Source organism: Octopus bimaculoides, chromosome 2, assembly GCF_046866305.1.
Source record: "Octopus bimaculoides isolate indiv1 chromosome 2, ASM4686630v1, whole genome shotgun sequence".
NCBI lineage: Eukaryota > Metazoa > Mollusca > Cephalopoda > Octopoda > Octopodidae > Octopus > Octopus bimaculoides.
The window spans coordinates 134,217,022-134,242,776 of NC_142929.1; the positions used below are offsets into that span (position 1 = coordinate 134,217,022).

A 25,755-nucleotide genomic window follows, 5' to 3' on the forward strand; every position below is an offset into this window, starting at 1 on the left:
CCAGGATATTTTATATATCCCTTCATCAGAGACGGTGTGAGAAAATGTTTGAGTAATAATTATTGTAGAGAAGATATGAAATACAATGGGAAGTGAAGGAATGAAAATAGAAGTGTGATACATAAGGGTATTGTATTTGCAGTTCCATTATTTAAGCAGAATGGTGTATATATAAGTTTCCTGTACCTTGTGTGCGAGTTCCAATGGTGTTTATATTTGGTCATTCCAAGCATAGAGTCTTGTAAACAGTGTTATTCGATCAAGGATTTTTTTTTTTTTTTTGGAGTGACTTAACAATTGGGAATGTGTTTATAAGGTAAAAATCAAAAACAGGAAGAGAACAGGAGGAAATAGAAGAAAAAAGGTTGGGAAATACAACAAATAAGTAAAGAAAGTGAAGATGTGTTAGCTAGTGGTCAGGATAAATGAGAGAAGGAAGGGGGAGAGGTGAGGGGGAGAGAGAGGAAGAGATGAGAGGGTAAAGAGTAAAAGAGTGTGAGGTATGTGAACAGGAGTGGTGTTATAGAGCTGCATTAAAGGATGGATACTGAAAATCATCATCATCACCAGCATCATCATCATTTAACGTTCGCTTTCCATGCTAGCATGGGTTGGACGATTTGACTGGGGACTGGCGAACCGGATGGCTACACCAGACTCCAATATGATCTGGCAGAGTTTCTACAGCTGGATGCCCTTCTTAATGCCAACCACTCTGAGAGTGTAGTGGGTGCTTTTCACGTACCACCGACATGAGGGTCAGTCCAGCAGTACGGGCAACGGTCATGCTCAAATGGTGTTTTTTACGTGCCACCTGCACAGGAGTCAGTCCAATGCTTTGTTCACATGCCACCGGCACAAGCGCCAGTAAGGCGAAGCTGGAAACGATCGCACTCAAATGGTACTTTTTACGTGCCACTGGCATGGGAGCGAGACCACTGCTCTGGCAGTGATCCCGCTTGGATGGTGCTGTTAGTGCTCCACTGGCACGGGTAGAGAGAAAGTAAGGGTAGGGTGATGAGTAAGTGGGAATTAGTTTTGGTAATAAATTTGAGGTGGAATGAAGAATATAAATAATAAAGAATATAAGTCAAGTTGCTATAAATAGACATGTGTGATAGGTGAGCAGGAGAAGGAAGAAAGAATTTATATCTTTCAAGATGTATATATACATACATACACATGTATCCATTCACTTATATAGACATAAACATACATTAACACATATATATGCATACAAACCCTTCTATGTTCACACACATTCGTATCTATTTTTGTATATATAAATTTTTGCATATATAAATGCATGTATGCAGACTCACACATGTTACAGTGGCCATTCTGTGGAAATGTTGTGCTCCCCTTACATGAGCATCCTACCTCTGTCCCGGGTGTGGGCCTACTTATTAAAATCGTTTTTACCCTAGGTGCACAGATAAAGGAAATTTTCAGGGTATGCTTATTGAATATTTTGCTGAATTTATCTGTATGGGAGAAGTATCTATCAACTAAGCTAAGAAAAATCTTACCTACTTGGGTTTTAACATTTAAAGAGAAGGGCGGTATAAACCACAATACTTTCTGGTGCCACTTTCACTTGAAGGGGTTAGGTTCTGGTGTGTAATTAATTATATCCTTGAAACTGCTAGCAGCCAGTGCCTCATTGTAGTGCAGGATGGCAGCATCAAAAATCTCTTTGCTTGAAGATAAGCTGGAGATTCTTCCGCTGACGACCTTTACCAGGTTCTAGCAAAAGAATCTCCAGCCCCAACATGACAGACATCTACCAAATAGACTGTTTCCCACCACCTCCAATATAAAGTCCCACACACACATTGTACCCTTATGCTGCATACACACATAAATCCCCCACAATCTTAACCAATACAGAAATAAAACACTCTAGCAAACATGGTAATGAATGCCTACACCCCTTGCAAAAGTTATACAAACAGTACCACTACAAACATCCCATTTCCACATGAATATAAACCTGAAAGACACACACAATTTCCACAAACACTTAACGATAACTCTTTCTGACTTACAGCATGGCCAATCCAGTGGCAATGTCTTGGTACAAAGGGACATAACTCTCGACTAAATCCCCTACTTTGTTCGTTTCATCACCTTTTCACAACAATCGCAAACTGGATGTGTCCTTTCACCTCCAACAATAGAGAACAGTTGCCATATTTCGTTACATATCGGCTACCTCTGGTGAGCATAGGGTTGTATGATTGGATTGTTACCTAACTCTCTGCCATACCCCTGGCGAGAAACCAATTGGTAAGATCAGCCGTGATGGTTATATAATACTGTACACTTTGGATAATATAACCACTCTGTTGACAGATATACGAGTGCATCTTTTTTCTGACTTATGGACTTTTAGATAACTTACGCATGATATATATATTTATATACAGATGTATATATGTTTATATATATATATATAAATACACACACACATATACATATCTGTGTACAAGATAGGCTTCCCTACAGTTTCCACTAACCTGATGCTACTCACAAGGCATTGGTCAGCCTGTGACAGTAGTAGAAGACACTTGCCAAAAGTATCATCCAGCAAGATCAGCCCTAAAGGCACATGGTAGCAAAGCAATCACACAGCTACTGCTACACTTATTGCTGATTGATATAATCTAGTTATGCTACTATTTGTTTTATCTGTTCTAGAATGAAGGAAATTAACTTTACCTTAGTGATATTTGAACTCAGAACACTGATATACCAATTTAGTTCCAATAAAACATTCAGCTTCCATCTGTTTTTACCCTTTATCTCATAATAAATTATGGCAAACTTTTTGCAACAAACTTTTCATTTTAAAATTTGTTTTGTAAAACATACCTCTCTTTGTCTGGTAAGGGACTACCCATGTCATTTTCATCGAAATTGTTGTATAATGGATTAATCCTGAAAAATATTTATATAAAACACAAATTTTTTGAAAACTTTTGTTATTGATAAATAAATATGTTTTTTCAGAGTTTTACTTCACAAAAGATATATAAAAAAATTTCTGAGAAAATTCTTCTTCCTCTTATGTCACTGGCAATGTAAACATATATTATTACATTATTGACAGCGTAAATAATATAAACATATAAAACTTTCTATTTGGATAATGCAAAATTAATGATATGCACCTTGACATGGAGTTTCAAATTTTGAACAGTTATTTTTCCTCTGCTTTCTTAGAAATTGGTAGATGTATAAGAGAGAAGTTTTGTCTCAAAACACACAACCTTAATTAGCAGCAAATTGCATGAAAAAATTCTATCTGCTATGAATACTCTTTGGATCCTTTTATTGAGGAATGAATTATTATGAAATCAGGACTTCTAAATGCAGACACTGATGCATGACTAGATAATTTAGAGTTGGATGCCTTTCTGTAAATAAGTACTCAACAGTGAAAGAGAAGTGGAACCTGTTACAAAGTTATGCTTTCTAAAAGGGACATATAATTGCTACAACAGATTTTGAGCAGACTTACAAATAGAAAGTTTGTTTTGGTAGAATATATCATCAGAGTATCAGAATATATTAGGCACAAGCTTGGAATGCTCTGCAAAATTGCAGGCAGCTGGACAAGGAAGGAAGATATGTCATTCACAAGGCATAAATCTACAACATTATGGAATAATACATCTGTTTATGCTGCATGAATGGCTTGCAAAGTGTACTTTATTTCCTTGCAACAGTCCAAAGAAACTGATGTTACTCAGAGTTCAATACAACTACAGTGATTACTGTCTTTGACACAAAGCTACAAATATGTAGCGGAGAGAACTCAGATTGTAGTCATGGAAGATATACAACAAAGCATTTTCTTTGATGCTTCAAAAATTCTACTGATCCTTAATAACAAGTTTCTAATTTGGTTCAAAGCAAGAAAATTCAGGGATAGGGCAAGTGACTTAAAACAATACCAGTACATGACTGGTACTTTATCTTATCAATTCTGGACTGAGGAAATGTAAAGATTGGTTGTTGTCATAGTTATGGAACCAATTATAACCTACATGTAATTAAATAATCAAACATTTATAAAAAATAATAGGAGTTAGAAAGGAGAGAGAAGGAGGAAAAGGGGAGCAAGAGAGAAAGAAAAACATACTGTCCATCTGAAAACAAATTGGTTCCAGGGAATGCATCTTCAGCTATTTCATCTGATGCTGCAATGATATAAATATTAAATAATGACCATAGTTTTCTTTGACAGATGAAATTCTTTCATGCACTGAATACACAGACAAACACAATTTAGAATACATATACAAAATAGAAAGTGCAAAATTAAATTATTAAAAGAAATGCAAAAATGGATATGAAGTGATGATCAGTCTAACTAGTTCAATTAAATTCAATGCATATATATAGATATATATATATATAATAAAAACAAATGTCCAAAGTATATATTAGCTGTAAAACAAATCAGTCAGTCAGTCTGTCTGTTTGTGTATATACAGGGTGCATAAGGTATTTGAGAACATACCTTTTTTTGGTCATTGCTGCATTTTTTGCTGACTCCATATAATCTTTGTTTCAGAAAATAATAATGGCAGATTCTCAGCTTACTCAAGAAATGAAGAGGCATGCTGTTATTGTGGTTATAAAGGCTGAACATAGTGATTTAGAAATATCTCATTGCTTTTTCTGGTTACATTCGTTTTACTTGTCCCACAGCTTTTTGATATCATCACTTGTTACTTGTTCATTTTCCCTGTCACTCCTGCCTTGTTGCTTAGCAGTTATCTCTTCTTTCTTCCCTAAATAGATACTAGCTAGTCCTAACTGGGAATTATGCTTGGTAGAGGGATCATTTTATGTAACTGACATCATTGTAATTTGTTTCTTAATTTTAATGTCAATCTGAAAATAATTAATAATTTAAGAAAAGGATTGCATCTTTTGTCAGGCAAAAACTAATTGATTACAACCATATCTTTATCTTTTATATTTTGCTTGTTACAGTCATTAAACTGCAGCCATGCTGAGGTACTGCCTTGAAGAATTTTTTTAGCTGAATGAATTGACCCTAGATTTTTTTTTTTTGTACTTACTCTGTCAGTGCTTTTACCAAACCATTAAATTACGGGGACGTAAACAGATACACAATGACACACACACATATATGACAGGTATCTTTCAGTTTCTGACTAACCAAATACACTCACAAGGCTTTGGTTGGCCTGAGGCTATAGTAGAAGACACTTGCCCAAGGTGCCCTGCAGTGGGAATGAACCTGGAACCCTGTAGTTGGGAACCAAGCTCCTTTACCTCACAGCCATGTCTATCTGTTTTTGTGGTAAGGAAAAGTACAAAAAATGTTTTTCATGCTCTTACTGAGTGAGAGATGGCTAATTTGCTAGCTGACTCCATCATTGATTAATATTGTTCTTTAAAGCTCCTTGCATTAAATACATTATCACTAACTTAACTACTTTGTTTTCCTAGTGGTTAGCATCTCTGAATTATTTATTAAGTAAGGAATTTTTTATCTTCATATGCTAACCACAGGGCCAACCATTGTGCAATTTTCTTAGTGATTATTTAATTGCTACTTCAACAAGCAGGGCTGGCCTTAGGAAGTGCAGGACCCAATTGGGAACAATGTTGGTGGGCCCCAATTTCCCAGTCAACTTGCACCAAGGTATCCAGCTGTTAAAACCATGGTCCCGTATGGTGCCACATAAAAACACACAGTCCACACCATAAAGCAGTGGCATTAGGAAGGACATCCAGCTAAACCAAATGGGTGCCAGACATTGTCCCTGGATTGTCAGCCCCTGTCAAACCATTCAACCCATGCCAGCATGGAAAACAGACGTTAAATGATGATGACAATGATGATATGCATATATATATATATACATATTATGTATATATTTATATGTATGTATATATATATATGTGTATATATATATATATATATATATATATATATATATATATATATATATATATATATATATATATATATATATATATATGCGTGTGTGTGTGTGTGTATGTATGTATGTATGTATGTATATATATATATATATATATATATATATATATATATATATATATACAGGGGTTGGACAAAATAATAGAAACATCTAGCATCATAGCACCATAATTTTTAAATATCTATAAAACCATCACAAGCTTGTTTATTTTTAAATCCAGTATGTTTTTTCTTTCTTTTTTGAAAGAACATGTAAATTTTTTAAGACTTCAGGGAGACCACCTTTATGAAATGTTGCAGCATAGAATGTGGTCCCCCTGAGCACAGGGCCTGATTGGGAGCAATTGCTCCAGTTGGCTTAAGGTCAGCCCTGTCAACAATTACATCGAGGCTTGCTTTGCCGATGAGATTAGAATAACTCCACATGATAGTTATATACAACTCTACATTGATCTCATTAGTCTTTGGGAGAGAAGTTAAAGATTATGGATGCTGGCCTGCTTTTCTAGAATATAATACATAAAAAAAAAATTTTGAAAGCCAGTGTAAGTTAAAAACCATATCCCACAAATACAGGACATCTCAAAGGTCAACTTTGCAACCAAAAAGTTGACACTGCATTCATTCCAAACCAAAGATATAGACATTAAAACAACTTACGATTTGTAGTGGTTTTAGCTGCTCTTAATTTCCTGGTATATCTGAAGAGAAATGGGAAAAAAAGCAATGAACAGACAAATAAATATATCATTGAGAGAGAGAGAAAGAGAGAGAGAGGAAGGAATATTTTAGTGGAGATGCTTATATTTTCCAACAATAAATGTAGATGTGCATACGAACGTAAGGTACATGGCATACTATAATCTTTGTATTTGTCAGGATGGCAATCTTTTAGCTTTAATTTCTAAATGTACATGCTTTAAATGGTAAACTAGTTTACCATTTAATGTATGGTAGACAAATGTAAGAAATCAACCACAGCATACATTGGTGTGACAGTCAGAATTTTACCAGAGCAAACAGAAGTACATTGGAGTAGATACCATATTGAGAAATGTACATTGTTACTCAATCTACATACCAATGATAAACATAATAGCATGCTCAACAACACTCATGTTGAAGTCATTTCACTACATCCATATGACTCTTCATTTCAACAGATACAGGAGTTTATTCAAATAAATGAATAGAAACCAATAAGAAGAATGCTGGTAGAATGGATAGACCGCATCACCACTTGGGACTTAGGCTTGGAGCTGTTACCAAGGTTGTTTAATGCCCTTAAGGTATTTGAACATGCAGCTAATCTTATGCATACAGGAAAGGCGAAGGTCTAGTTTATTATTTAATAAATTTTCACTATTAGATCTTAAAATTTCAAACAGTTCCATGAAGTAAAGTTTGCATCCACATCTATCGTTTAAGTATGGTTTTATGTCCCAACTTAAATCAAATTTAACATCGTCATTTTTGAGATCCCAGATCTTCATGGCTACAGACGTCTTGCCAGTCCTGCATCTTAATTTAAAAGATGAATAGTGGTTGTGTAAGCACTCCTTAAAATTTACAGTGCAGCCAATATAAGTGTAAGTATTGGTCGCTGTAGTATATATATATTGGTTAGTTGTCCATAAGTTAGAAGTAGAGGTGTCCAACAGTAACAGTAACAAAAGGAAACATACACAAAAATATGTTGGAGCAATAGAGGTTCCTTTAAAGCCAAGGTTAAATAATCATAGTTCCTCTTTTAGGATCCCAGAGATGTGCAATGTAACAGTATTACCCAGCAACATACGGCGATTAAAAAAAGAGAGAATGCCATACAAAATTAACTGGAAGCTGCTTGAACAATCAGGACCATACCTCAATGGAAGCAGATACTGCAAACTTGCCGTGGCAGAGAGGAAAATGACTAAAAAATTCGCATGACCTAGAAGTCTTCTTGAATTCATATAGTGATGTTTTTAGCTGATGCCCTCATGACAGAAAATTTGCTTTGGAAATGTGGTCTCCATTTGCAGATTAGGGAACAGAAAGAGCATACACAAACTGACCCATTTCTGCTACAGCATAAATCGTTGAAGGGGAGGTAACTTTCTCAAAGAGTTTTCTCATTTCGGTTTTTTCCACTACCAAACTGACCCAAACTGTATATTCCATTGGTAAAGAAGCTAAACGCTTCCAGCCAGTAGATCAGAATAGTTGCCTGTATCACTAAGTGCAATAGTAGATGTGAAGCCAATGGTAACTTTTTCACTGGTAATATACCATAACCAAGGATATACTACTCAGCTATGTACATAAAATAATATATATATATATATATATATATATTACGGAGATGTACTTGCATAGCAAGTGACCTGATCTGAGATCGTGTGCTGGAACGAAAACAATTGCAGTGTGGAAGGTGTTTATAAGCCATTTAAAATAACACACAAAAGCCGTCAGATTCACTTCAACATTTAAATTTAATTTGTCAAAATATTTTTTTCGCTTGGAGACCGCGACCTGTTCACTGACAAAATTCTGTGCAGCACAGAATTTTGTCAGTGAACAGGTCGCGGTCTCAAAGCGACGAAAATATTTTGACAAATTAAATTTAAATGTTGAAGTGAATCTGACGGCTTTTGTGTGTTATTTTAAATGGTTTATAAACACCTTCCACACTGCAATTGTTTATATATATATATATATATATATATATATATATATATATATATATATATATATATATATATATCCTAATCATCATCATTTAAAGTCTGTTGTCCATGCTAGCAAGGGTTGGACTGTTTAACCAGGACTTGTAAGCTGAGGGGCTGTACCAGACTCCAGTCTGATTTGGCATGGCTTCTACTGCTGGATGCTCTTCCTAACACCAATCACTCTGAGAGTGTAATGGGTGTTTTTGCATGCCATCAACATGGGTGTTAGTTATATGACATTGAGCTCACCAAAAGTCATTAGTCCCACAAGATACTGTATTGGGCCCACTTCTCTTCTTTATTTACATCAATGACATTATTTACATCATCAAACATGACAGCATTTGAACTTTTGCAGATGACTCTAAGCTTCTGAAGGTCATCGACAGGAGAGGGGATCAAGCAAAAATCCAATCAGACTTGCTCATTGTTATCCAATAGATAGAAAAACACAATATGCAGCTACAAGCAGATCATCTGTGCATGCTGTTCACCTTGGAATGACAGAAATGTTTTTCTTGGATCTGAGAGACTACCATTAATTAATAAACATCCAACTATCTTATGGTTTTCAAAATAACTACAGAATATCCGTGGGTACTGTTGCTAGTAATGCTTCTCTTTTATCAGCTCTTTAAAATGTGTTAATAAAAAAGGTAACAAAAAGAAGGAAAAAGATTAATGTAAATTTTAAACTATTGAAATAACAACATAGCAACAGAAAATTGTTTCGTTTTGCTTATTTTATAAAAACAAAAACACCTCCATTGAGTGATCCAAATCAGTTGACAACATGTATCCTACTTAAACATCATCACTGTTGCATCCATAACTTCATCATGTTTATCAATGCCAATTTTGTCACACTTACCTATCTTTCATAGAATCTATTTTGGGGTGACACATGACATTTCAATATTCTGTAATCTTTTTAACTCTTATAATAACAACCCACATGAGACTGCCCCTGGTTCTATGATATAAACTTCCTGTTAAAAATAATCTAAATTAAATCTTCCATTGTTAAACACCACTTTAATTACTTTAAACTTCCTGTTTAAAGTAATCTAAATTAAATCATTCATGTTAAACACCACTTTAATGATAAAGTTATTTTTCTAAATTCTTTGTTAAGTTCAAACTTAATTGAAACAAAGGCCATTGTATTTCAACAGAAATAAGTTAAGAAAAGGCTTAAACATTATTTTAAAATATGAATGTCTTGTGGATCATAATTCTCTCTGTTTCAAATTTTGTCAATGCAATCTCATTAGCTGCAACCAAGGCATACTACCTGAATGCATAACTTACTGTTTCTGGAACTTCACTATATCTTGAACACTATCATTCAAATGTTATACAATGTCTTGAGAGTCTGCACAAATAAAGTGAGCTTGTCAGTAAGCAGTCCAAGGTTTTTGTTGACCTGTAAGGATATAGCTTGACCCTGCCTGAGATTTGAAACCAAATCTACCTGCTTGTTGCTTGTCAAAACGATAGGGAAATCCTCTCCACACCAGATGACTGATGAAGAAACACTCGAACCCCTAGGACTTGGGCTGGACAAGGAAAAGTCAGTCTTTTGTTTAAGGTTTGACCTACATTACTGACCATAGTCTATATAACAAAGAAAATCTCCTATATCTTCCTCTTTTGTGTCAGCCAGACCAAGGAGCAACACACTCTTTTGCATCAGCCATACAAGAGCAGCACTTTCCTTGGCCACAAGAAAGACGATGCCACCTCTATCCTTTCTTCCTTTCTAGTCAGCACTGTGCATTCCTTACTCTTTCACTCTCTACTGACTGACAACCTTTTTCTATACTATCAACTACTAACTGGCGAGCCAACCTTGTCATCATCACTAGAATTGCTACTGTCTCTTTAAGTACCTGTTGGGAAAACGAATAAACATATGTAAAGAATATTTCAGCCTTTTTGGTGTTTATTCTTAATCTGACGCAAGTATCTTGAAGCATTACATCGACATGCTACATTTGGTAGACGGCTACATTCCAACCCAAAGCATAACATTAGCCGCTAAAGACCCAACCGAAGAGGGGCACAACACACGCATGTTATTGCTTAAAAGTACTAATGTGTATAAGATATGTGAACCAATTTAAAAAAAAAATAAAATTCATTTCTATATTTAAGAGTTGAGGTGTCTTGTGGAAATTTAGAACCTGGGTTCTCATTCCTAAGGTATTTTTCGATGTTAATATTATTATTATTCAGCTCACTGCTTGGAATCGAACTCGGAATCTTGGGGTACTAACCCCAGGATTCCAAGTTCTTAACCACTATGCCATATTCCCATGGGCATTTATGGAGTGAATTTTAGGGCTTATAAATCTAATATTTTCGTATCATTCCTTAATACCAGTTCCCACATGCTACTCATATCTGCACTCGGTCTACTTAGGAGATTGTTGTGTCCTAGCATATGTGCTGCTTCTTTTAATTTTCGTATTTTCCAGCGGTGACCTATGTCTATTATTTTAACTTCATCCCACAGGGGCAGGTGGTCTCCATTTTTCCACACATCATCAGCTACCCCCAATTTATCAATATCTCCTCGTGTCACAGCTTTGCGATGTTCGTTTAACCTTATTTTGAGGGGGTGTCATTGTTTTGCCTTTGTATAACCTACCACAGCTCAATGGGATGGAGTAAATACAGTCTTTGGTCATATTCTCTTCTATTGGTGGTTTTACTCAAAGGAGATATTTACGAAGTGTTGTATTACTCTTGAATCTTTTCGGAGAGGCCTTTCACATAGGGTAGACAGACTGTGGATACAAAAGATATGCGGCCCATATGACATCAGGACAACATTCAAGAGTAATACAACACTTCATAAATATCTCCTTTGAGTAAAACCACCAATAGAAGAGAATACGACCAAAGACTGAGTGTACTCCATCCCACTGAGCTGTGGTAGGTTATACAAAGGCAAAACATGCCACCCCCTCAAAATAAGGGTAGATGAACATCGCAAAACTGTGACATGAGGAGATATTGATAAATCGGGTGTAGGTGATGATGTATGGAAAAATGGAGACCACCTCCCCCTGTGGGATGAAGTTAAGATAATAGACAGAGAACACCAAAGGAAAATACAAAAACTAAAAGAAGCAGCACATATGCTAGGACACAACAACCTTCTAAGTAGACTGAGTGCAGATATGAGTAGCATGTGGGAACCGGTATTAAGGAAGGATAGGAAAATATTAGATTTATAAGCCCTAAAATTCACTCCATAATTGCCACAAGAATATGGCGTAGTGGTTAAGAGCTACTAACCTGAAGATTCCCAATTCGATTCCAAGGAGTGACCTGAATAATAATAATAATAATAACATCAAAAAATACCTTAGGAATGAGAACCAGGTTCTAAATTTCCCCAAGACACCTGATGAAGGTTGGAGGGTATATCAGCTGAAACGTTGTTAACAACAAACAAGATGAGGACAAATATCCGTCAAATGTAAATAATGTAAAAATAAAATTATACTCCAATTTTGAATTAACAGCTTCTCAAATAAATTCGTACTCCCTTCCACAATATTACAATTCACTTGGAAAGTCGTCCTAAATGTCAATGTTACAAAACTTGTTAGTAATATTTTACCTCATCTATGAATGTATTTTAACTTTCATTTCAGAACACAAAAGTTTCTTTGAATTGAAATTATTCCATATGAAATTTTCAAAAGTTTATATCTAGTAAATATTTTTTTAAAATTAGTTCATCAGTTTAAGAACTACCAACCTGCGATTACTTGCATAAAATAGAATCATCGTAATGGTCAATATGAAAACCAACACCACAATGACCGTAATAAAAACTATGAAATTCTTCTCCTTGTTGTCAACAGTTACAAATGGTTCAGATTCCTAGAAGAGCAAGAAATATCAATCAACAATGATTTTTACAGAAAAATAAACATAAACATAAAAATCACATAAGAATGACATCAATAATTAAATAATAATTTCCAACTGAGGCAATTTGTTGGATGGGGATTAGTTAATTAAACTGATCCTTGTACTTCATTGGTACTTTATTTCATTGCTTCTGGAGGGATGAACAGCAAAGATTTGACTTCAGAATGTAAAGAACCAATGCAAACACCACAAGGATTTTGTCTCTGACACTGTAATGATTTTGACAATCAACTGCCCTAACAATAACAACAGAGGCAACAACAACAAAAACAACAACCACAATCTATAAAAATTGTAACTGTGGTAATTGGTGCATTAGAGACGGTGTATAGATAAAGAAGGTTGGAATGGAATCTCCTGTAGAGCTTCTATAGAAAATTTGACTCCTAGGAGCAGGGAAGATTATCAAAGGGGTTTTGAGCATTTAATGATTTATCATAAATTCTCCCAGGAATAAGATTAATCCTGAATCAAAACAACAACAACAACAACAATAATAATAATAATAATAATAATAATAATAATAATAATAATAATAATAATAATCATTTAACATTTGCTTTCCATGCTGGCATGGGTTGGATGGTTTGACAAAAATCTGGTAAGTTGGGGGGGGGGGGGGCTGCACTAGGTCCCAGTCTGATATAGTAAGGTTTCTATGGTTGGTGCCCTTCCCAATGTCAACCACTTCAAAAGTGTAGCGGGTGGTTTTTTATGTGCCAATGATCTGACACTGGCATCAGCCATGACTACGGTCTCACTTGGCTTGACAGGTCTACACAAGCATGGTATATCATCACCAAAGGTCTTAGTCACCTGTCGCTGCTTCCATGAGGCATAATGCTCAAATGGTGCTTTTTACATGCCACCAACATGGGTGCCAGTCAGATGGCACAGGCATTGGCCACAACTAAGATTTCACTCGGTTTGACAGGTCTTCACAAGTACAGCATATCGCCCAACGATTGAAGGTGCTTTTAATGAGCCAGTTATGTGCCACTGGCATGGGTACTGGTCAGACAGCACTGGCATTGACCATGACTACAATTTCGTTCGGTTTGACAGGACTTCACAAGCAAAGCATATAGCCCAATGATTGAAGGGTTCTTTCAATGGGTCACTTACACAACATTGGCAGTGACAACGATTCCGATATCACTTGGCTTGATGGGTCTTCTCAAGCATGACATATCTCCAAAGGTCTCGGTCACTTGTCATTGTCTCTGTGAGGACCAACATTCGATGATCGTGCTTCACCACCTCACCCCATGTCTTCCTGGGTCTACCTCTTCCACAGGTTCCCTCTACTGTCCTCATCCATGTGCATCACATGACCATACCAGTGCAGTCATCTCTCTTGCACACCATATCTGATGCTTCTTATGTCCAAATTTTCTCTTAGGATGCTTACACTCTGTTGTGGATGCACACTGACATTACACATCAAGCAGAGCATGCTAGCTTCATTTCTTTTTAGCATGGCTGTTCGCAAATATGTGTCATACAGACTGCCTTTCACTCCAAGTGAGAAGTCCTTTGTTACCAGCAGCTCTTTGTTATCAGGAGCTCTCTGAACTTTGCCCAGCCTTCTCTTATTTTAGCAGCTATGCTTTCAGAGAATCCACCTGAACTACTGACTTGGTCACCTAGGTAACAGAAGCTATCAACTTCTTGTAATTTTTCCCCTGGAATGTGATGGAATCTATTTTCTGTACATTTTTGGTGTTTATTGTACCTGCACACCTTCCACACACAAAAACTATTTTCCCTGTTAACCTTCCTCTAATATTGCTAAACCTCTTATGTAGCCCTAGCTTACACAGCAGACACCTTTTGGAGTTTCTCTCTATGCCTTTTCTACTGGCCAAGCAGGACCATATACCTGAAGGAATTTATGATTTGTCTGCCTTCCTACTTAGTAAGACTTTGATTTTTGCTAGGTTAACTCTAATGCACTTTGATTCTAGACGTTGCTTCCACACCTGAATCTTCTTCTCTAGTTCTGGTAGTGATTCAGCTATTAGAGAAAGGTCATCAGAATAGAGGAGCTCCCAAATAATAATAATAATAATAATAATAATAATAATAATAATAATAATAATAATAATAATAATGAGGAAAGTATTAAATAGCTGAAAAGACTGAACAGCATGATACTGTAGGCTGCAGGTAGTAAGCCTGCTATGCATGCAAGACTCCAGAAGCTCCAACAAAACCTGTGATAAAGAGATAATAGCTATAATAATAATAATAATAATAATAATAATAATAATAATAATAATAATAATAATAATAATAAAATAGAAATTAGAAAAATGTGGAATCTGAAGACGAAAACAATACCTATTGTCATAGGTGCCCTGGGAATGACAGCGAAACGGGCTGATTACTACCTAGCTCAGATACCAGGAAACCCCAAAATGGCTGAAGTTCAAAAGATAGTGCTCATGGGAACTGCCCATATCCTACGTAAAATACTGTCTATGTGATCTCAAATTTTAAAGCAAACACATAATTTTCTTATGGTTTCTTAAACATTCACTTGAACAAAACTGTACAAATCCAAATATATGGTACCCTAGGCATAACACCTACATGAACTTCTAACTTGTTGTCTCTTGAGGTCTCTGGGTGAGACTTGGATCCAACTTGTACAAATGCAAAACAAAAGTCAAACATAAAATAATAATAATAATAATAAATACACTGATGCAGTACCAAGCAGTGGCTCTCATGGCTTCTGATCTAAACTGATTGGAAGTGTTATCATGTACATTGTTTTGTCTTGGTATAAATGATGGACTACAGCAAATATTCTGCTCAATACCACAGATTTGCTTGTCAATTGTTTGACCATAACTAGTTGAGCATGTCCCTTAGTGGCTGACGATATGTGCATCTCTGATCACAAGCAGAAGTAGTTGGGGAGCATCATAGGTATGTGTTGAGAGGAATTCTTTGGGGTTTGAATAGGATATGGGCAGTTCCCATGAGCACTATCTTTTGAACTTCAGCCATGGGGTTTGAATAATTCACCTCTGGAAACAAGGATGTTTCCTTCATCATCCTTAAAAAAACCTTATTCTGGAACCTTTTGAATGGAATGGGCTACTTGACCAGAAAAAAATTCTAACTGGGCCCCATATGTAAGGTCAGGCACTGTTTATCTTGATAAAAGATCAGCATGTCGTGCACATATGGCTGTGATGCATGTGCCTGGTGTATCTTTATGAGATGGGTAGTTATGATGGGTATACTAGAGCTCATATATTTTACCCTAGTGCCACTTTGATGACATGCACTGCTCTCTTGCTCAGTGATAATAATAATAATAATAATAATAATAATAATAATAATAATAATAATAATAATAATATTAATAATAATAATAAATTATAATAATAATAATAATAATAATAATAATAATAATAATAATGATAATAATAATAATAAATGATAATAATAATAATAAATGATAATAATAATAATAATAAATAATAATTCTTTCTACTGGAAGCACATAGCCTCAAATTTGGGGGAAGGGATTAAGTCGATTACATCGACTCCAGTGCATAACTGGTGCTTATTTAATCAAACCTGAAAGGATGAAAAGCAAAATCGTCCTCGGTGGAATTTGAACTCAGAACATAATGGCAGATGAAATACTGCTAAATATTTCACCTGGCAAGCTAACTTTTCTGCCAGCTTGGTGCCTTAATAATAATAATAATAATAATAATAATAATAATAATAATAATAATAATAATAATAATAATAATAATAATAATAATAGTAGTAGTACTAGTAGTAGTAGTAGTAGTAGTAGCAGCGGCGGCGGCGGCGGCGATGGTGGTGGTGGTAGTAGTAGTAGTAGTAGTAGTAGTAGTAGTAGTAAGAAGAAGAAGAAGAAGAAGAAGAAGAAGAAGAAGAGTGAAGGAGGAGGGGGACAATACAAAACAGGCATAAGGGGTTTACATATAAGGGAATGTTAAAAAAAATAGGTAAAGGAAAAGTATGCAAGGTATACATTAAAAGAAGGGAAGTATACATAGTATATAGCACTAAGAAGAAGAAGAAAGAATAATAAAAAAAATCATAGTGATGGAGTCCTCTTGATACAGGTGGGCCTCTTGGGATAATAATGGAATCTCACCATCTAAGATCACCCTGAATACCAAGGACAAGTAATCTTTCCAATTCCTTTCCTCCAGTTCACAAGTCTAAACTTTGAGCAGTACCATCCACTCTTGCCATTTTCACAACTTTTGATAAATTTACTCGAGGACAGCAGCTCCCTCTCCACCCTCATTTTCTTTTTCAAGTGAAACTTGAAAAAGTCGATGAGGGTTTTACCAAAGAAGAATGTCTCTGTCTTCATTCCTTTCAACCACGTTTACCAGACAACCTCTTTCACCACTTTTACAAGAGGAACACAAAACATTTACCATTCAAAATCTGAAATCAAACAGTTTCCTACCTTAACTCTTTCTACTGCAAAATTTTCAAACTTCTCTGCATTTAAAACTCTTTTCATATCAAGGATTCTATATATTAATGAAAAAAAATCAAACATGAATTTAGTAGCTTCTTGGTTTTCTACATATTTTCTACATAAAGTAAAGTAAAATTCATTATATAGTTATTCATGAAGTATATAATGGAACTTCATACAAATATAAAATATATAAGTATTCTTTTATTGTCTTAGAAGGAACAGTTTACCTTTAAGAAACACATGCATTGGTTCTATTCCATTTCTTTACTCAACTAGAGATTCAATTAACCAATAAACTAATTGGTTTTTCGAGAAATTGTACAGTCAGTCAATCAATCAGCTGGTTTATCAAAATCTTTTCATAACCATTTTCCATTTCATCAAATTTGCTCCTTTCTCTCCAATGAGGTAGACCTGAATTTTATTGATGAGACTGCATATAGGGATGAAAGTCCTTGGTGAAATAGAACCAGCGTGTGTAGTTCTTATTAGCAAAATGACCCCCACCAAAAAATACAAACAACATCTGTTTCAATATACAATTTTGCATCATGAATCTTGCAAAAATGAAATAAAAGCATTTTATTTAATGACAACATTTTCAGTAATTCCAAGGCTCACCATTACATATTTTTATTATTTTTGGAAGCAAATAAAAACAATATTTGATTGTCTTTACAAAACACAATGCTAAAATACATAATATGTTTAGTTTAAAAGTCTCATGAAATATCTTATTTGTGTTTTAACCTGCACTCTCAGAGTAAATAGTCAAGTATTTTGCCACTCAGGTTTTGTGTAAATCTAATTCTCAAACACATATAACACACTTCTTTTGTAAAATAACATGAGATTTCACGAAAGTTTCTTCATTGTGTGTTTGCTAAGAGTCAGTTAAATCAAAGAATTTACACTCAGAATATCAGTCACCTCAAGTTCTTTAAGTACCTAAGGTAAATATAACATATAATTACTCAGTTATCTTTTATCTTTGCCTTTCTAACCTGTATTGTAAAACATGCAAAGTTACAATTACCAGCAAAATCTTAGAATACAGTAAGCTCACATTATGATACTTGATTCTCCACAATCACATTATAGTATATAATACTAGCCTAGATTGAAGTATGGCCTATCTCTCAAACTTTAAGTCAGTAAATTTCATGTCACATGTTTCTTCAAGGGGAGTTGGGTGTAACTACTCAACAAAATAGAGTTTTTCAATCACCAGCTTTTTTATTAGTGGTGAATTGTTCTAACCTTAAAACTGAGTTTCAAACTAAGAAGTATTTAGTGATTATAACCCAGAGAAACACCACACTAGTCTTTGATAAACTATAAAAAATAAACCGAAAAGCTTTATTTCATCCAATTGCCTAGTCCTATTCTCTAAGAGAATGAATAAGGCAATAAATTTTAAATTTGTCACTAATTAGTCCCAAAAGGCTTTTTTTTTTTTTTTTGCAAAGAGTATATTTTCTTGTATTAGTTTGATCCAGAGGCATGGGCAATGCCCAAGGCCCTTGCAAAATATTCAGGACCACTAAGATTGGTGTGATTAATGTTCTTTTTCAGGAAATTTGAAGGAAAAAACTGCAGCCAATGTAGTAGTGGGAGAAAAGACACAGGGAGGGGACAGCATGTTTGTGAGCCAGAGTAGTTGTGTGATGGTGAATAACTTCATGTCAATAGAGTCAAATGGCTTTTTTGTTAGGATGTACATTAGAAATTATAGATAGCTATATTGACAGAATGTAGGAATTGCTTAATCACCACTTCACAATGTACATGGCCAACTCTCGGCATTTCATTCCACCTACCTGTGAATAGGTACAAAGCAAAGAGACAGATTACATCTGTAAACATTAAAAGCAGTGTTCAGACCATTATAATTATAGCTTGGTGAGTGATGAGTTCCATCACAGCACATTTTACATATACCAGATGAGACAGTTTTCAATAGGGTTCCTAGCATTTATCGGGTTATACAACTCATGGCTACAGCTAAAAGGAAACAAATATAACTTGATATTATACACAAATTTAAAAATCTAAAAGAGCAAATGTTCAATATTTTACCTATTTTTATGCTGGACATTTTCTCAGATATATAGAAAAATGGTTGGAAAGTAGGCTTTAGTTTGAACAGAGACATGTTGTAAACTAAGAATACAAAGCTATGCCTGATACAAAAGTTCTATCCCTATATTTTGAATAATATGTTTATTAATTTTAAGACAAAAATAGAATACTAAAACTGTGACTCACTTTAGTAGTTTTTTAGGAGGAACTACCTTTTTAGTTGCATTATTAACTGCATATAAAACCAAACTTGTCCTACAATGATAAAATAAAATGAAAAATATATTCATAAAATGCAAAATAGCAACATTACACACATACAGAAACCCAATCAATCAGGTAGATATCACCTTGTCAAACTAAGTCATTTACCCCCTTAAAATTGATCACAACATCGTAAGCTAACCATTTTTCTCTCTCCCTTCAAAATATTATGATTCCTCTTTTTGTTTTACTTTTTGTCTTTTCTTTCTTCCCCATTCTTTTTTCAAGTATCTAGAGACATCTCCAATTATAGATGAAGGGACAAGTTTCTAAGTTCTACAACACATAGAAGAGTCGAAAGGGCACACAAATCAAAACTTTTGTTAAATTACACACACACACAAAACCATGACTATATGATTGAGAAGCAAGTTTCTTAACCAAACAGACATGTGTGTATGTGTGTGTATGCATGTATGTATGTATGTACAAAGGTAAGTCAAAAGTTTTGCAATATTTGCATACAGGTTAGTTTGTTAGGTGTTTCTATTGTATACCTGAAATAGTTCAAGCTGTGGAAGGTAATGCTGAGGTTGGTAGCATCGTGGTAGTGCAGTGATGTGTTGTACATTGTTTCCCTCTACATGTGATCTGAATGTGCAATGAAGTCTAATTCATGAATATATGTTTTGTATGTTCAAACTGGACCAAAACCATTTGTTGCACAAAACGTGAAGGCGCAGTTGATCAGAGTACAGTAACCAGATGATTTGAGAACTTTCACTTGGGTTGCAAGAACCACGACAATCAGGTAAGGTCAGGCAGGCCTAAAACCATAGATTCTGAAGCCATAAAGCTATAAAAGTAAATCCAGTAAGTAGCACTTGGAGAGTATCGGGCAAGTTCAGCCTCTTATAGTCCAGTATGGCTTGTCACCTTCACAACCTCAGCAAAAACAACTGGTGCTGCTAAATTCAGCCTCACAAAATGACCCCAGCTCAAGTACAGAGCAAATGAATGTTTTGCAAGGAACTCCTGGAAAATCTGCATGAACTACAGTTCCTTAAGAGAATAGTAACATGCAATAGAAAGTGAATATTTTCCACAATTCATGCATAAGTAGTGGTTAAGCAAGAGCCAGCTTCTGGAACCTGTCACAAAACATGAGCATTCTGAACACAAGGTGACGTTCTGCATGGAATTATGAGGAGATAATTCACGATAAGTTCATCCCAGATGGTTGAAATATTGCTGCCAGCCTGTACTCCAAACAGCAAGTGAGTATGTATGCAATTATGTAGCAAAAATATCCAGCACTGGTTAACAGAAAGTGAGCCCTGCTACAGCAAGACAATACAAGACTTCATACCATTCAAACAACTGAGGGAATTGAACTAATACCCCGCCCAGCAAATAGTCGAGCCCTAGCAACTTCACAACTTATTCAAATCCATGGCTTGATTCCTATGCTCACAATTTTTCATCAACTAAAACGAGATGGAAGCTTCAGCAAAGCAGTTCTTCACCTCAATGGACAAGAACTGGTATCAGCATGGAATCAAAGAACTGGCAGAAAGGTGGCTTCAGGCACTGAAACACGATGGCATCTACTTTCAATGCTAGGCTACTTTTGTTGTAACTTGATGAATAAAGCAAATAAGTCATCAAAATGTTGCAAAGCTTTTGACTCGATCTGGTATGCATGCATGTATGTATACATGTACAGGGTCTTGCAGATAAACTGAGACCAATTTTAAGCAGTTGACTTAGTGGGTTTAACATTTTGTGTTTTGACAAAATCTTTCTTGCTTGGAAACCTAATCCTCCTCTTTATTTTTCAGGTAAATAACAAACTGATTTAACAACAGAATCTTTCTGCCATTGTTATTCTGACATGCACTGGGCACTCTGCCAATAAAATTGTTAAGTTGAGAAAACTTCCAAACAGCAACATTTTTTCATGTGCATAAACTATTTAAAGAAGAAGTGAAGATTGAAAGAAAAGAACACAAGACTCAAAGTGTTTCCAAAGGCAATTCAAAGTTTCTTGCTAACTTCAAATGCTCGACTGAAGTCAACCCATCCACATCTATGACAACTCTTGCAAAGAAATGCAAAGTGTCCCTTTCCACAGTGTCCAGAGCTGTGAACAGGGACTTTGGCATGACTAGCTATGTTCAACGATGCTGTCGCCTCCTAACAGCCAAGGCCAAAGCAATCAGAGCCAAGAGATGCCCAAAGCTTCTGTCATTCATCAAGCATCAAGGTACAGGATAAACTCTTGTGTTTGTGGACGAGAAGCTCACTGTAGATGCTGAGGTGAATCACAAAATTCTCAAGTGGCTGCATACAACACTTCTGACGTCCCCCCCTGTGTTTAAGACTAAAAATTCTACCTCTGTGATGGTATTTGGAGCCGTGATGAGTGATGAAAGTGTCATGGATCCATGCTTCATTGAGTCCGGCTTGAAAATTGGCACAAAGGAGTATCTGGATATCCTGAAAAACTCTTGAACAGTTCTTGTTGCCTCCTCCAGTAGCTCATCTGTTTCACCAAGCCAGTCTTCTTTGTGTAGTGGCACTGCATTACCTCAAGTTCCACCACCAATTTGATGCTCTGTGGTGACCACAGTTGGAGCAGTAATCCAGATAAATGTATTCCATAGGAGGACAAATGTATTCTATACGAGTTACAAGGCATCCTTATTTTTGGTTCCAAATGATCTAAGGATCCATCTAGCTACTCACCTGCACAGTGTTCTTATCTTGGTAATACCATGTTGTGGTCTGAGAAGAATGATGGTGAAACATTGCTGGTGAAACATTGTTGGTGAAACAGAGCTCTAATAGGTTATCATTCCTGGTTGGGGAGAGCATTGTTTGCTCCTTGAACAGCATTTTTGTGAGGTCAAGTAGAGATTCTGCTTGGTTATGCTCTGGGGTAGTTGAACCTCTGTATCTGGCTTTTGTTAACATGGAGAAAACCTTTGACAGAGTCCCCCCCCCCTGCTCCCTTATCTGGTGATCAATGTGGAAAGTAAGAATAGATGAGTGGCTGGTGAGACTTGTACAAGCCATGTACAGGGATGCTGTTAGTAAGGTAAAGGTTGACAATGTACAGAAAATAGACTCCATCAAATGCCAGCAGGGAAAACTAGTAGTTGATAGCTTCTGTTATTTAGGTGGCCAAGTCAATAGTGGAGGTGGATGCTCTGAGAGTATAGCTGCCAGAATAAGAATAGGCTGGGTAAAGTTCAGAGAACTCTTACCTCTGTTGGTAACTAAGGGCCTCTCCCTCAGAGTGAAAGGCAGTTTGTATGATGCCAGTGTGTGAACAGCCCTGCTACACAGCAGTGAAATATGGGTTATGACTGCTGATGATATGCATAAGCTAGAAAGAAATGAAGCTAGTATGCTTTGTTAGACGTCCAATGTCAGTGTACATGTACAACAGAGTGTTAGCATTTTGAATGAAAAGTTGGACATAAGAGGCATCTGATGTGGTGTGCAAGAGAGATAACTGCAACGGTGCAATCATGTGACACATATGAGCGAGGATAGCTGTGTAAAACATCTAACCCATACCAGCATGGAAAGCAGATGCTAATGATGGTGATGATGATATGATAAATATGTATATATACATATATATGTGTATTTATGCAATTATGTATATATATGTATGTATATATATATATATATATGTGTGTGTGTGTGTGTGTGTGTGTGTGTGTGTGTGTGTGTGTGTGTGTGTGTACATGCACATATGATATATATATATGTATATATCTACATACATGCATGCATAAATATGTATATAGATGCTAATTTTATCAACTACAGAGTAATAAGCACAATGTTACCACAGGCAGGATTTTTTTTTTACCCTAAACATAAAGAAATGTAATAATACATAGTAAATCATTTAGTCTGAAACTCTACTGTGTATAAAGTAGAAACATTGTTGTTCCTAAATCTCTCAAAGAGAGATATTCAGTAGCAGCACTTCAAAGTAACGATTTTTTGCCAACCTAATGTGACAGTCCCATTTTGGGGTGAATGCTACTGTTGTTTAGCCCTAGTAGACATCGTCTTCAGTTGGCAATACAATACACTATCTGTGTCCTTATATTTTCGAACAGGGGAGGTTAGCACCCCCACCCAGCACTGCTTTGTGCTAGGTGGAGGGTGGCAAAAAAAATATACTATCTATGTTCTTGCACTATTCTTTGTTATAATGTTAATTACAATGGTTTCTGCATTGTTATGTTTTAATTCCATCTTTAGTTTTATATGAAGACTTAAACTACCGAGGGAATACTTGCACGCACACACACACATATACACAGCAGTAAAACAATTATATAAAATAAGAAAATACCTGAGAGGATCGAGTTGACCTTGATCATTTTTGGAGACATCAAGTCTGCCAGGAACAATTTCATATTCATCTCCCACGATTGATTGAAGAAATCTAGAAACATACACATACAAACATTAGAGATGGAAGAAGTAGTATTACTAGCAAAAGCAATCTTTATACCCTACTAAACATGGATATATTATTAAAGCACTGAATACTGTAGCATTTGCCTTGAGAGGTCTTCTCATATAGATATACAATGCTAAAAGCACTCACATACAATGTAGCAGACAAGAACTTCCAAATCACATAATTTCAGCATACTGCACTTCTTCAGTGGCAGGTGCCCAGCTGTAGAAACCACACCAAAGCAGACAACAGAGCTTAGTGCAGTCCTCTGACTAGATGCAGATGTGGTTGTGTTGTAAGAATTCTGCTTCCCAACCAAATGCAAAATAGTCATTATAATACGTTGTTACTCAATATGTTCTCTAACATATCTTTTCATGTAAACATAAATCTTATTCCACGTTTGCTCATTATGTAAAGTCTTTATAATTGCTCCTAATCGTGACTAAATCTCTTCGCTCATTATTTAAGTATTATAACATCAGTTTACTTTCTCCTACTAGTATACTCTCTTTCAGCATGCTTCCTTCTTCCACTACCCCACTACTTTATCTCAATGTACATCTCTTTCTGCCACTTTGACAGACCAGATGGCATTCCTAACTGATCTACTGTCTGCTTCACATAAATTTAACCACCCATGACGTTTGCTTTGAACAGGATGGCTTTAACTTCATCTTCTTGCCCTCTCTGTTTCTTCACTTCTATCCCTGTTCTTTTCTTCTTATATTGTAGAAGTTTTTCTTCCTCTTTCCCATACATCTCATTCTGCTTCCTCTCCCCTTTTAACCATTATATTTGCTTGCACTACGATATGAATTGCGTTTGCCAATCTTCTTTTGATGAGAGGAGCCAGATTTATTGCAATACCTTCATGTGACTGGTTACTGGTTACATACCCATGACATTTTGCACATTTCACCTGAAAATTATGATTATTATGATTATTTCATAACTCTGAGCTTCTTGAAGCAGCTGTCATAGTAATAAATTATATGTTCTATTTTGCATTTTTTGTGATATATATAAATACACACACACAGAGAGGCACACATGTGCACACACACATACACACACACACAGTTTGATAAGTGCCAGCACATGAAACTCTTAGCCCTTGAGTCACTCTGTTGCTTCTGCTGAATATTAATAAAAAAAAATATGCATACACTCATATTTTGAGTTCTATTTTTACTGTTTGTATCACCAGACACACACACACTATGTGTGTGTGTGTGTGTGTGTGTATATATATATATATATATATATATATATATATATATATATATACGAAGGGAAATAGCCCTGAAACTCGAGTCGCCTTTATATATATATATTTATATTTATATATTTATATATTTGATCCTTTATATTGAACACTCAATATTTCATCTACATTCAATACCTTCTTTCATGGTGCCATCCATTTTTATTTTATTTTATTTTATATTGTATATTGTATATCATATTATATATTGTATATTCCATATTCTATACCCCACATTAGTTCTGCAGGAATATAAATAAAACATAAAAAACAGACAGTGTTGGAACTCTTTTAAGCAAAATAATATATTCCTCTATACACAATCATACAAAAAACCCCACCTTTTTTGTATTTATTTTTACTCGCATATATATATATATATATATTATGATATATGTAAACAAACTAATGTTTGTTTTAGAAGCGTTGAAATGTGCATTGTGAGATACAAATAAGATGATAATTTATTTTCAAATACATAAATGCTGGTAGAAATCAGAAAAATTTGTCAGCAACCAGCAACCACTTCTCTTTGATTATCAGCCAAGTATTTTAGGAACTAAGCTA

At 35.4% G+C, this 25,755-nt stretch overlaps 1 protein-coding gene across 5 annotated transcripts in view; it reads right to left on the reverse strand.

Annotated features, from left to right (window-relative positions):
- The window catches only part of LOC106883464 (cadherin-87A), a 227,101-nt gene that overhangs the window by 541 nt on the left and 200,805 nt on the right, over positions 1 to 25,755 (reverse strand). For all 5 annotated transcript variants that reach the window (XM_089347729.1, XM_089347732.1, XM_089347728.1 and 2 more), the window contains 7 exons: positions 23,811 to 23,903; positions 19,412 to 19,480; positions 17,126 to 17,192; positions 12,473 to 12,597; positions 6,647 to 6,687; positions 4,148 to 4,205; positions 2,875 to 2,940 (listed from right to left, as the gene is read on the reverse strand). In XM_089347729.1, coding sequence (XP_089203855.1) covers positions 2,875 to 2,940; positions 4,148 to 4,205; positions 6,647 to 6,687; positions 12,473 to 12,597; positions 17,126 to 17,192; positions 19,412 to 19,480; positions 23,811 to 23,903 — 519 coding nt within the window. The remainder of the gene's footprint in view (positions 1 to 2,874; positions 2,941 to 4,147; positions 4,206 to 6,646; positions 6,688 to 12,472; positions 12,598 to 17,125; positions 17,193 to 19,411; positions 19,481 to 23,810; positions 23,904 to 25,755) is intronic.